The sequence below is a fragment of the Anas acuta genome, chromosome 5 (genome assembly GCF_963932015.1).
Source record: "Anas acuta chromosome 5, bAnaAcu1.1, whole genome shotgun sequence".
NCBI classification, from domain to species: Eukaryota; Metazoa; Chordata; class Aves; order Anseriformes; family Anatidae; genus Anas; species Anas acuta.
The window spans coordinates 56,111,100-56,125,202 of NC_088983.1; the positions used below are offsets into that span (position 1 = coordinate 56,111,100).

At 35.1% G+C, this 14,103-nt stretch overlaps 1 protein-coding gene across 10 annotated transcripts in view; it reads left to right on the forward strand.

Annotated features, from left to right (window-relative positions):
* Window positions 1-13,874, forward strand: part of ANO3 (anoctamin 3) — a 237,433-nt gene extending 223,559 nt beyond the window's left edge. For all 10 annotated transcript variants that reach the window (XM_068684984.1, XM_068684987.1, XM_068684991.1 and 7 more), the window contains 8 exons: window positions 93-150; window positions 1,168-1,265; window positions 3,016-3,161; window positions 3,300-3,452; window positions 4,098-4,245; window positions 5,706-5,786; window positions 6,652-6,757; window positions 7,538-13,874. In XM_068684984.1, coding sequence (XP_068541085.1) covers window positions 93-150; window positions 1,168-1,265; window positions 3,016-3,161; window positions 3,300-3,452; window positions 4,098-4,245; window positions 5,706-5,786; window positions 6,652-6,757; window positions 7,538-7,720 — 973 coding nt within the window. In that variant the 3' untranslated portion in view covers window positions 7,721-13,874. The remainder of the gene's footprint in view (window positions 1-92; window positions 151-1,167; window positions 1,266-3,015; window positions 3,162-3,299; window positions 3,453-4,097; window positions 4,246-5,705; window positions 5,787-6,651; window positions 6,758-7,537) is intronic.
* The last annotated feature ends 229 nt before the right edge of the window (window positions 13,875-14,103 follow it).

The window sequence follows — 14,103 nt, forward strand, 5'->3', positions numbered from 1 at the left end:
TTCATGAGTTTGCTCAGTGGATGTTGTGAAATAACTACTGATACAGAGCGTTCTTGGAATGTTCACTGAGAAGCAGAAATCTTATTTTCCAGATTTGCAGGCCGCCCAGGAAAGTACAACAAGCTTTTTAACAGATGGAGACTGGAAGAGGTAAGCAATCCTGTTTTGTGTTCCTGTGAAATTTACGTGAGTAAAAAGGAAAAGCCTGTAGGACATGAACTATGTCCAGCTTGAAAGTATTATTATTCCGTTTAAATGTGGTGAAGAGTGAACTCTTATTTATAGCAAAGGATAGGAAACAGGAGATGTGTTTTTCCTTCTGTGTTCTCCACTGTGCTGAGTGACTGCACGACACACACAGTTCCTTCTGCCGCTCTCTTTGAAAATCAAATAGTGATACTCTCTTACCTTCCTGGCACTTTGGCACTACTGGGTCCTAAGTGATTGGTATCTCCTGGCTATGTGGAATTTTTGGATGGAGGACATATACATAATGCCATCAGCTTTCCTTATCATCTCCTAAAGTTCTTACCAGTATGAAATGATTTAAAAGATGAAAACTAATATTTTCAAAATTTAGCTTGAAAGTATGTTAGAACTGCACCTTCTTTGGTAAGAGTAGCACACTGAAGCTATCTCCTGATTCTGAAAAACACGCTTCTGCAGAGCCTTGGTAGCCACAAAGTAAATACTATAACTTTGTAGTCTGTGGTCTAAAAAAATACTCTGTAATTGCCACGCATGTTAATATGTTACTTAATTTAGCACACACTGTTTTGGCAGTTGGTATGGTTAAGATACTGGTAGCACAGATTCTGCTGCTAAGTCTCAGTTTGGATCTAGGCTATTACAAATAAAATACTACTTAGTTCTTTTTAAATCAAAACATATGTATTGGTCTAAATGATACAAACTATATTGTTTAACATATATCTAGCACACTTGCCCTTAGCCCAGGTAATGTTCTTCAGTTCTCTGAAAAATAAAATATCTAAAGAGTGTTCCATTAAATTCTGTGTTAATACTTCTGTTATTAGTATTTTTATTAATATTTTTGAGTATTTTTCTCCATACTTATTTCAGTATTTTCTATTCACCCTGTGAAAAAAATAAAAATTTACAGAATACTCTGACTTTAACTACGAATCTTTTTCTTTTTCATTTCAGTGTCATCCCAGTGGCTGCTTGATAGATCTGTGTCTGCAGATGGGAGTTATTATGGTTTTAAAACAAATGTGGAACAATTTCATGGAGCTGGGCTATCCGTAAGTTCTGTTGCTAATATTTGTTATACAGATAATGGTTCCATATTAGTGCTGATTCAGCAACAGGGAAACATCTTTATATGAATGGAGGGTAAAATACCACCTTTAATTAAAATTTATCATTGTCTTGACAAAGATCGTGTGCAGGTGCATTGCTGATCTCTAGAAGTATACTTTCAGAAGGACGTAAAATTGAATACTTAAGCAGGTTCAGGTTTAAGTGTTTTGCTTTATCACTCAAAACATAATGTTAGTGTTGATTTTCAGCCATCCCCAAAGGGTGACAAGGAATCATTACTAGTGTTTAAATAGTTTTGTGTTCAGTAATGGCTCTGAGGCCTAAAAATACAGTTGTGAAATACATAACTGGGTCTATGTTCTTTCCTTACATGCTGTAAGAAAAACTAGAGTAAAAATAGTAGACTTTTGCCAAAATAACTGTTTCAAGAACAACGCATGCCTGGAGAATGTTTACAGTGTTTGCATCTCACCATCACATACTGTAAATTTACTCCCATGGGAAGCAGTTAAAAATAAATAAATAAATAAAAAACATGTTTCTCTGGCTACACTAACTAGCTAAATTGTTTATTTTAAGTTCATTTCATTTGTCCTAATACAAACAGAGCTGTCCAACTACTGAAAAGAGTAATGGGCTAAGAGTTACAGCTCTTTTGAAACTGGAAAAACATATTTTCAGCAAAGGAAAAGGTTGCTCATCAAATGTTAATTTAATCCAAGTCTCAACCTTGATAATGTCAGAAAAGGTTACGCTTACAATGTGCAGGCAGTCACTACTGCATTGTTGTGAGATGTGCATTTCTGAAAAGAAGAAATCTACTTGAATTATCAGGCTTCCTGTCTTTTCAGCCCAGCAGTATCTTAACGCTGTCAAGAATTTATTTTATAACATGCTTGTGTTCCTTTACGGAAAGCAGTGTTTTGTTTTGACAAAACCATTGTTTGCAACTGAGGTCATTCAGTAACAAGGCAATCAGGAGTGAAGCATTAAATCAGTCTGAGCAGGAAAAAAATCATAATAAAAATACTAAAAATTATTTCCCATATTTGGTCTTTTTTTTTCTTCCAGTAATACCTAGAAACAAATAATAGCCTTTAAGTGGTACCTTTGTCAGTACTTTATATTTTCCTATGTATAATACGTCAATGTATAAGACCATTTAATAATTATAACTGCTTTGTGAAAGGACCTCTGCACAGCTTCATAAAATGTCTTTAGCAGCATCTTTTTGGATACCATGTCTGGCTTCAAAAGGAAAAACGTCCTGTAGAACATCTAGATTTATAGGTTTGTTCAAAAAATTAATAGGTATATACTACTGTTCAAAATACTCTAGTGCCAGCGTTCCTAATGAGCTCTAGTTACTTGGTTTGTCTTTTACAGTATTAATAATAAAGCATTTTTCTCTTAATGCTTTCAGTATATGTGATTTTTTTCTTGTTCTTTTTTATTGGTACAGGTAAAAATCCTTTTTAAAAAAAAAAAAAAGGCAGGTTCTGTATTCTGAAAAGCTTGTTTGTACAATGCCTGACATGCTATGTTAAAGACAAAATTTAAATCATCATGAAAAGTTGAAAAGGTGTGAAAAATATTTGAAATTTATTTTACACAATATTGTAAATATTTCCAGAAAAAAAATACTTAACACTTAGGTGCCATTCAAAACAATAGCAGCTAGTATTGCAAATTACTGAGAAAAAGCAGTCAGTAATACTTCGTCTAATACAGTTTATTACAGAATTGGTGGTCACGACGCAAAATGAAGAGAAGAGGACAATCCATGGAGCATAAGATTTCTCTACCTCAGTGGGAGAAAGATTGGAATCTGCAGCCTATGAATCTCCATGGCTTAATGGATGAATACTTGGAGATGGGTGAGCAAATTTATGGAGATGTCAGGAGGTTTTGTTTTGTTTTTTAATGAGAAGGGGCTGGGCAAGTGGGAGGGGAATGTTTTACATTAAAAGAACTTTTTGCACATCCAATTTCTAACCACAAAAATGCTTATCTAGTTTTACAGTTTGGCTTCACCACTATCTTTGTTGCTGCCTTCCCACTGGCACCTCTCCTGGCATTGCTGAACAATATCATAGAAATAAGGTTAGATGCATATAAGTTTGTCACTCAGTGGAGAAGACCTATGCCTGCAAGAGCAACAGATATAGGTGAGAGAACCGAACTATCACTGTCTCGTACCATCTCTCTTTGTTGTCGTCTTTGTAACTTGCCCCTTGAACTGGCACATAACCTACAGATACCAAGGATGACTGTCCTGTTAAGCAAGAAAAACAAACTCAGCTGCTTAGCTAAAAGATTCTTCTCAGATTTTCTTTTCCTTTCTAATAAGGGATTGTAACAGTTACATGTAAAATTTTGAAAACAGGCCATTTGTTTAGATGCTTAAATGGTATTGCTTAAATGGCCCTTGTGTTAGGCTTCTGATTTGTGCAACTCCAGATCCAAGGTGCTCTCCAAAACCAATTGAATTTTAAATTGAAATACAAGAATTAAATTCAATTTTGTTTCAAAATAGAATTAAATAAAGATACATAAGTGTCTTTGCAGAGTTTTGTACGTGGCCTTGATTGCGTTCATTGCTTAGCTATTTCTTCTCAATAGGGTGTGCCAGACTTCATTCGGGTGTAGCCTGTCATGGCAAGAATGTGAAGATGTGGCTTAATCTTTTTCTGACTCAATATTTCTTACTCAAGAAGAAAGGAAAAGTGTGTGACAAATATCACTAGTATGACTTTTTATGACTCAAAATCACTATTAAAAACTAATGGTTTTGTTACTTATCTTGTTTGTAGGTATCTGGTATGGAATTCTTGAAGGAATTGGAGTTCTGGCTGTCATCACTAATGCCTTCGTTATTGCCATTACTTCCGATTACATTCCACGTTTTGTCTATGCATACAAATACGGTCCCTGTACAGATCAAGGATACAGACAAGAAAAGTAATGAAGATTTTTTTATATATACATGCATATTTCAGTGGAAGCACACTTCTGCTTCTGTCTTTCTGTGTAAACATATTTCATTAGTAATATTTCATCCTTTACATCTTTATGATTTTTTTCACGTGTTTGGTGTAAGTAACTTAGCCATTCCAGAGAGTTTGGTGACCAGCTCCACAGTTATATTGGCAGAAAATCCTTGCTTCTCTTCTAAATACATACTACAAAATTCAGTGTACATTGCCCACAGTTTTCAGGCACTTCCTAGATGAATTGTTCTTTTCTGCAATGGTTTTGGTCTGTGTTCTCCCACTAAGTTCCCACACACACATCTATGTTCCCAAACACTCTTGTATCCTAATGTTCTCTGTCTATTTCTCTTCAAAAATACTTTCTGCCAAGGTCCAGAAAGATTGGCCTTGACATTCTTTAGAACAGTTCCTTATATCATGCTTCTTGACCTCAAGCAAGGTACCTTTCCTTTTTAGTACAACCAGGCTGGTTTCCTAAACTTCTCTCCAGACACTTACTAATGTCTCTGAGTTTGAAGGACGTGTTCTTTGAATACTAACCAGTTATCTCAGGCCACCGTTTCATGATCACTGCAGCCAAGGCTGCCCTTAAGTTTCACATTTCCCACCAGCTTATCGTTGTTGGTGAGAATAAGATACAGCAGACCACCTCACCTCATTGGCTTCTCTCTGTAATGATGGCTACCTGTTTAATAGAGAACTGTGTAATCCTATTTACTCTTTTTCTTGTTGTGATTAGAAGTACTACAGCAAACATCAGGGAATATAACAAATACATTGTCTTTTTAAATGTTCTTTGCCTTTTAGGAGCCCCTTCTTTACATTACAGGATACATTTTCAGTAGGACAGGATGGCTTAGGTTTTCCAGGAACATGTAAAAATTACACTCCTGCAGTCATAATTCAGTATACTTAAGTGTTTTATAACATTAACACCAATAAATTGTTACCTCCAAATGTCTATTTGGTATATATATACTGTTCTCTTTACTGTTGTTCTTTGATTTGGTTCATAAAACCTGTCATTTTTTTCAGTATATGTTGCATGACTAGTGGCAGATTATGCAAGGATATGAAATTATTCTCTTCTCTTCCTCTCTAGGCATCTTTGTAAGTTCAATATTTTTAAGAGACAATAGTGAAGAATGCTGTTTCTAGCAAAATGGTTTGTTTTATAGCTGCTAGTAGATAAGCAAAAAAATTAGAAGTACTCAAAACATTTTTAAAAATGTGTTATCCCTGAAACAGAAGTTACTTGATTTTTCCCAAAAACACTTGGCCTTTTTACATAGAATTTTAGAATTGCTTTTGTCCTTATAAGCAAATAAAACAGTGTGCTCACAGTATGTGAATACGCTTACATACAGAATTTATGCTATATAAACCACTTTATAAAGAAAATCCTGATGCTATGTCTTTTTCTTTCAGATGCTTAAAAGGATATGTCAACAGCAGCTTATCAGTATTTGATTTGAGTGAACTTGGAATGGGATACTCAGGATACTGCCGGTATATTTAGATTCTCCCCCTGCTGTAATGTAGACATAGACATTATTATAGACATTAAATTGAAAGTCAGTGATTAAATTACTGACAAAAGAGTTTAATTTTTGCCTGTAAAAGTATTCAAGTTCAAGTTTGTTCAAAAGGGAAATATCAGATGCAAAAGCTGTGTTGCAGGATGCAATGCTAAGATGCTGGAAACCCACGTTCTAATCTTAGCTTTTCCAGGACCGCAGTAAGCCATGTGTTACAGGCCTGTATGAATTATTTCATTTGGGAGTTTCCCAAATGAAATAAGGCTAAAAATTCTTGTTTCATTTTGGTTCAGCACTCTGAGGTCTATTAATTAAAATATGCAAATAAAATCTTTGTTATGTCTGTAACCCAGCCCAATATGACACACAGTTATGCAAGATGAATACAAGAAATTCAGCATGAAGATTAAATATGACAATGCATAATTGTACTACTTCATGTTTCTTATTTAGCTTTATAGTGAGAGTTAGCTTGGATTCAGTAAGCCCTACAGTCATGCTATGTTTATACAAGACTTATCTTGAGAATCTCAACTGCTTATAAGAAAAGATGAGAACCAAATTAGAGCCAATGCATTTGAACTTGATACTCCAAGGTGTCAGCTGTGTAACAACAAGAAAAAATGTTTGCTCTGGCTTTTTGGAACCAAACAGTACCATCTTATAAGCAGCTGTATCTAATACCTGTGTTATAGACTACTACTCTTCTTTGAATGAAGTATGCTTTCAATTCAAGTTCTGTCATTTAGGCAGCTCTGAGACAAGCTTGAGAGCTCCTCATCATGTTCTGGGTTTTGAGCACAGAGTAACTTAACAAGTTTTTTTTTGTCTTACAGGTATAGAGATTACAGAGCCCCACCATGGAGTTCAACCCCATATGAATTCACTTTGCAGTTCTGGCATGTCCTGGCAGCACGGCTGGCCTTCATTATAGTTTTTGAGGTTAGTTGTGGAAAGGAGCAATGCCTTTCCATCTCTTTGAAGTTCATGTTGATTTTTTATAGTAGTCCTGTAAAGGAAGTGTCATTATCATTAGTTGCTTGTTCATTATAGCTGAAAGAGGATAAAAAATCACTTGCCCCCAAATTGTTGTCAATCAGCTGCTTCAAAGTGAATTGACAGAGCATGTGCAGATTTTAGAGTCCCTCCAAAATCATATTTTCTTAAGTCATCTAATAAATAATGTTAGTTCCCAACAAAACCATTGATGTTTTATGAAAAATCAGACATGCAACTTCCGTGTACATTAACCACATTTATTACAAGTTCAAGTGTGTGTCAGGAAAATGATGTGTGGCTGTACCCTGATATAAAACTAGAAATGTATACTAACTTTGAAGAAGGTACGATATACTGTCCGGGGAACTGCTTAATTACTTTGACTACAAGCTCTTAACAAGGACTGCTTGTATGTAATGTTTGCTGTTGTTACTCTAACCAGCAGATCCTGCTGTCTCATATTAATTTCAATCACTAGTCATACCCTTAGTTTTACTTTTGTTAAGATTGCAGCATTTTCCCATTTCCGATAGGCTATTTATACACACACACACGTGTGTGTGTGAATATATATTATCCAGAGAGAGATTTAAAAAAAAGACTCACTTTTTAGTCACGAATCAAATCCCTGTTACAGATTTGCTACTGATTTTTAGGCCCTAAAATTTGGTTCTAGAAGTGAGTATGCATCTTTGAAGCAATTTCTTTCTTTCTTCTTTTCAGCACCTTGTTTTTGGGATCAAGTCTTTCATTGCTTACCTGATTCCAGACATGCCCAAAGACTTGTGCGACAGAATGAGGAGAGAGAAATACTTAGTCCAGGAAATGATGTATGAGGCTGAACTAGAGCATTTGCAGAGAGAAAGAAAAAAGAATGGGAAACAATATCACCATGAATGGCCTTAGTCAATACCATGCTGCAACAAAAACGCTGTTTGGAAGTTGAAGAGTGCAGTTTCAAAATGAAGTCAGTCTATCATCAGTGTATGAGATTGGCAATGCATATATGTTCCTGCTAAGCTGTACAGTTGCAGACTTTGGTAGGAAGTGGAAAACAGTTGCTTCCAAAGAAGAAAATGAAGAGCCTTATCAGCAACCAGTCTGTGGGGAGCACCAAGTACTGGCACTCAAGAATGTGCAGATGGATTGAAAATTTGGATGCTGATTTTTAAAAAGGCAATGAACATTCGTGCTGTTCATGAAGGTACTAACAGCGTAATAAAAACAAAAATTTGCCTGTAAACTTATACAGTATGGGCATGACAATAACAAATTACATGATATCCACTACAGCTTCTGATTGCTCAGCTGCATCTGTAATGCCTCTGAAGAAAAAAAACAAGTGTTGCCTTTGTGGCCATAACTTGATATAAATGAGCTTTCAGGCTTACTGTTTTGTCAGGTTTGTCCTAGTCTCTTGTTGAGATCGTGGATGTGGTCCTACCCTAGAAAAGGGGTATATGGCTGCTTAATATATACTATGCAGTTTAAGATTTGCACATCAGTGTCATTAATTTATCCTTCTAGTCAAAAACCAAAAAATCTAAATTCAAAGAGAAAGCAGCACTGAGAGAACACATTGCATTGCCCACACTGCAGCTGTATTTGAAAATGACATGGCTGTGAGTTGTCTTTCCACTTTTATGTGCAGAAAGGCCACCTCCACACACATTCAGGATGAAAGACCTGTCATTTCCATGCTCTGATGTAGCATGCAGATGTCCAACTGTGTTACTGTTCTCTTTGGCCTGTCTGAGCAGTGATTCCATGACTTCACAGAATGCTAACTTGAAATATTCTAATACAGTGCAAATGACTTTGTTCTGAATATACAATTAACTATTTATAGTATGCAAGCTTATGCAGATATATATCAGACATACAGTATAACATTTTGACTTGCTTGTTCAGGGAAGGAGAAGCAGAGCACCTTATAACAATGCTCTTCTTATTGTAATGTTCCAGTAATGTGCACTTCTTTTATTGGGCTAAATAAGTCAAAGCATGGGAATTAGATGCAGGCAGATATGTATACAGATTGTATATAAAAGCACACACACACAGTGGTTACTTTTAGATTTTCTATTATTATTTGTATGCATTCTTATAGTTTTGGGAGCCTTTTTGGATAAAATCACTCTAAAAAGTAGATGTTCATATATAAAGAATCAAATTTCATTTTTTATGTGCATACAGTATGGGGTAGTTTAGTTTATGGTCATAGTCACGTTTTGGTGATGAAACTGTCTATTAACATTTCATAATTTGGGAATAGATAAGCACTTAGTTTAAAAAATCAAAAAAAGCGGGCAGTGTTCACTTGCAGAGAAGGGAGTGGGGAAACCAAGTTACAGTCATTCTGTTCATCTTCTACAATTTTAATAATCATTCTTTATACTGGATGAGAAAAAAAAAAAAGAGCCAGCAAAAGCACATCAACTATAAAGGCTGCAAGTTTTAACATTATTTTAGGGATAAAGCTGCAATGAAATCACTGCTGACAGATATGAGAAGACATGAAATTTTACTTGTTAAAATAGCATGTTGAGCCAAAAAGTGATTCCAATATTCATTTGCATATATTAGAACAATTACTTCTTTTTTTTGTATAATGCCATATAAAATTAATTTTAAGATCAAAGACTCCATCAAAGTAGATGAGTAATATCTGCCAGTGGACCATACCTTAAGTTCTTTACTCATTTCACCATATTTATGAAATTCTGTGGTTAATTCCAGCTCTCTGTGACCAGACAAGGCAACTATAGGAGTATCTGCACTATTACACAAAGGAGGAAGGAGATTGGAAGGTATGATCTAATCAGATATATTAGCCATTAGATCTATGATAATGGGCTGATGGAACTCAGCTTTCCATATTTTGGAAGGGCTGGGTTTTTTCTTCATATTTTGGGTTGCACACTAAGTTCCTCAGGAGTCCTTATCAGAAATATCAGCCCTCTCCTCAGCGCTCATAGATTCTTACTATTTAAGTTAATTTATTCTCTCACTGTTTAATACTGTGGAATATCAAGCACCACTTGAAAGCATAAACCAGGTGTCACAGGTCCCAATTTTGTACCAGGTAGTGATAATACTTCAGTTCTTCAGAAGGTCACAGATGAGCTCTCTTTTTAATGTTTTCTCTAAAAACAAAATGCCTTGGCTGGCCCAAGGTATAAAGATTTAGAATAAAATCTGGCAAAAATCAGAAATATTGATTATTTTATACTTTCTTGTTTCTGATGTCGATATTGCCACACGTGAAAATATACTTAGGCAAATTCCAACTGAATTTCCAAGTGCATATGAAAGAAAGACGTTTTGTATTTGAGTATGATTTTGGATTTAAATATATATATATTCTTAATGATTTTCAGCACTGGTGTACAGAAATATATCAAAGGCAAGTATGTAGATCTGACATAGTGCAGATTATGCACTGGAAAAGCACAAGAAATTTTGGAGAAACACTGTGTGTGTTCCTTTGTTTCTGAAGGACATGAACAATGTCTGAAGGTTTTGCCACTACTAGCCATTTGCTTAAGCTGAGAACTTTTTGCTAGACTTCATTTAGTATGCTGTTTGCATAGACTGCACGTTATTTTACTAAAGTATAAGGCACACACTGTCCTCAGGAATAATGTATTTTATGAATGGTGAATGATCTTTTCATATTCTAAGTATTGTCTTTCCAAAAAAATGACCAGTATGAATAGACTGTGCATGCAAGCTGCATTTGTGAAATCTGACAAAGCTTTAGAACTTCAATTTGTGCAAAAATGCTTTAGATCATTGCTGATCTAATCTATGACAACTTTGCTCTATGCATGCGCCCTTACAGAGACTGCATGAGCAACTAGATATTTTTAAATACAAAGAATTAGTCCAAAATGTCTTAATAATTCCTAACCCAAAACAGTGTTTTGATTCAGACAAAATAAATTTTCATTTCAGAAATGGCAAAAAATCCACATACATTATACATGTTTCTATTTACTTCTCATTCTAAATTTGTGCCCAATGTGTGGGATCTGAATTTTGGTTAATAAAAAGGAAAAGAAAAAATGCGTGGAATTTGAATGCACACAAAGATTCTGTTTCACTGGCCTCCCTAATGAGAAGTTCCTTCTTAGGGCTCAGCGTCCCTCTCCATAGAGAGGGATGCACTCACTGCTCAGTATTTACAGCTGAGTGCCAGCAAGGTTGCCTGCAGTTTGAGCAAAGGCTCTCTGTTTTTTATGCTGTCATCTAATTTCCTTACCAAAAAGATAATGCAGTGATTGGGCATCCTGACAGAGTACTAATATTTGGAAACAAAGCAGACCACACAATGGCTTTTTTTTTAATCTTTTCTTTCCAGTCCACTTTATATTTAAGGATTTGTAGAGGAAATTTAGCTGAACTTTTAAGTTTATATTAATGATGACAAGGCTAAAATTTCCAGAGTGTGATGATGGACAATAAGTGGTTTGTGGGTTTATTTTATGTTTTTTTAGAAGTACATATCTTCAGACCTACAAAACAGACACATCAGCTATGCCCTTTTCTGACAGCAACTAGTCTTGAATTATGTTCTGAGGATCTCAATTAAGCTCCATAGTGATCTAAAGAAAACTCAAAAATGTCTGTTGGGTCTAGTTGGAAGTAGGTTAATAGGTACTTACCTTAATGCATCAATTCATTAATTTCCTGAGGTTTTCTTCATCAAAAGTTCTACAGGAGGAAAAACATCTTGGGAAACACAGCTTTAGGGTGAGTGTTAATAAGGGGAAAGGTAAAAATTAGTGATTTTTTTTTCTTACCTTATTAAGATGACCAATCTAATATAAGTAGTACACATCTACAGTTTCCTTCACAGCTGTTTCTGCTTCAAACTCCAAATGCAAGTGCTGCCAGAGAAAACTGATAGAGTTATGGAATCTGGTGACACTACTTCTGAGGTCCCACGTGACATCATGAGGCTTATTAGTCTTTGAGTTTGTACAGGGGCAAATTAGTACATCCTTATTTAGAAGCTATTTAGAAGCATCACACAATTCTGATTGACTGAAAATGATCTTTGTCCATAAGAAGGAAAAAAATCGAGCTGTTCTCACATAGTTAACTTGAATGCATCACAATTTTTTATTGGAACTATTACAAACTAGATTTTTGTATACACTGAGCAATGGTTAAGTAAATTAAACTTGCTTTGTACAAACAGCCAAATGTGAAGGCAGTAAAGTTAATGGAAAATCAATCGTAGTTTCTATTAAGTGTTGCATATTGGAGAAGAGACCCAAAAAGAAAGATCAGATAATTTTGGAAAAACAACAATCCATGTACCAATGATCACTTAAAATTACAGTAGTACCTCCAGAAGCATTTAATTTTTTGTAATCCTCGTGAACCACTGCTAACATTGATTACTGGGGGTTAAGACTGAACCCAAACCTAAAAGCAACCTTTCGTAAATGTTTATTCAGTGTTACAGCTGACACTAGAATTCAGAGTTCGCCAGTTAGACCTCTGAGAAAGATGAAGTTATTTTGTTAGTTCTGATGTCTAGTTGGACTAAAACATATGTCGTAACGTTTTCTCCAAGTGTTTGAGTGACTTGCAAACCTGAATTCCTGTGGCAGAAAATGTAGCATTTTTAAAAGCTCTCTGTATCTGTTGGTACACAACCTTCTGCCAGCAAAGCCCACCTCCTGTTAGGGTGACATGGAACCAACCAGCATTTTGAGGCTGGGGATGATCAGAGGAAGCAAAGGTCTCATGTTTGTCAGACCATGTTCATGAAGAAGCAACGGTCTCGTTACACAAAGTGCTGCCACATCTGTCCCGTCTGCCACTTTTCAAATCACTGCATTTTTCAGTCCTTCTGTCCCTCCCTGCACACACATGTACATCCTGAAGACCCTACACAATTCTGGCATTTTTAAATGTGAATGAATAGATGTGTATGGAAAGTTTTCTCTAATTTTGACCTTGTAACCACATTTAATAGAAATTTGTATTGGCATGATTTTGGCATAGTTGCGATAGCACAATGTTCCCACGGCACAAATATATAACAGCACAACAAAGAACTCTAGAGAAATCACTTTGCTGTTCCATATTATGCAGGAACTTTTTTAATGCGGGACTGGGATTTTGTTTTATATGGTATATGGTTAATGGTATATTCCCTCCTCGCTGCACTGGAAATTATCTTTTGTCAGTTCTGTTGGCTTGTTCTAACTTCTTGCCATAACCTCTGTAATGTTAAATGTTCCCTGTAGTTTGCACTCTTATTGACATGAAATAGTTTTTCAGATGCTACTAGATAAGAAATTAGGATTAAACCCAACGCAGTCCAAAGCTAATGAGATTTTAAGTAGTGAGAACATGATGGTTTTTCTTTTAATAATGAAAAAAATCAGATCACCTTTTTATTTTATGTTCTATTTAGATGATTGAGAATTTTGTACTGAAAAATTGATGAAACTGTTGACTCTAATTTTTACCTAGAGTAGTATCACTGAAATTTCAGTTGTTTGAAATAATCTCATGTAAAATCTAGCTACGTAACATAGTTCAGTCATTTATACTCTGATAGTCCTGGCTAACTTGCAATATCATGATCATAAAAGATTTCTTAAAATGTGTATATATTTGAAATTTATGTAATATTTAAATACAACTTGGTTTCTAAGTAAGAAATTAGAATATAACTTCAACTATTTTTTCTATTCATAAATCCAAACTTTGTAAGTAGTATTTAGAATAAGATTACCACCAAGTGTCTCAGAGAAAGTGACTTTTATGCACTACAAGCTAGAAGTTCCTCCGTCCTCTTTCATTTTCTTTTGTGTTTAAGATTACTTTTACAAGCCGGTATGTACCCCAGAACTAAAAGAATTCACTAAGGAAAAAGCTGTTGTTCTGATTAACTATTGTAAGACACTTTTGGCATAAATTTGTCTTTGAGATGCTGTTTACTTTATCAAGGTTTACATGTACAAATGCAACTACTTACTGTATCATACACATTTGAATATTGCATTTTTCAGTAATAAACTTGGATATCTTTCAAGGAGACTGGGCTTCATTATTACAAGTACTCAAAGTTATGAAAAAATATACACTCTAATAGTGAGCATTCACATGCCTTCAAGCCTTACATTGTAAGGAAATAATTTTAGGGTTAAACTTGACTCAGATGCTTGTTAAACATTGAACAAATACTGTGGATTCAGGGTACCTTTAGACTCACTTTTCAAATTTTCAGTCACTTATGGTCTACTGCTTTCACTAATGACTAA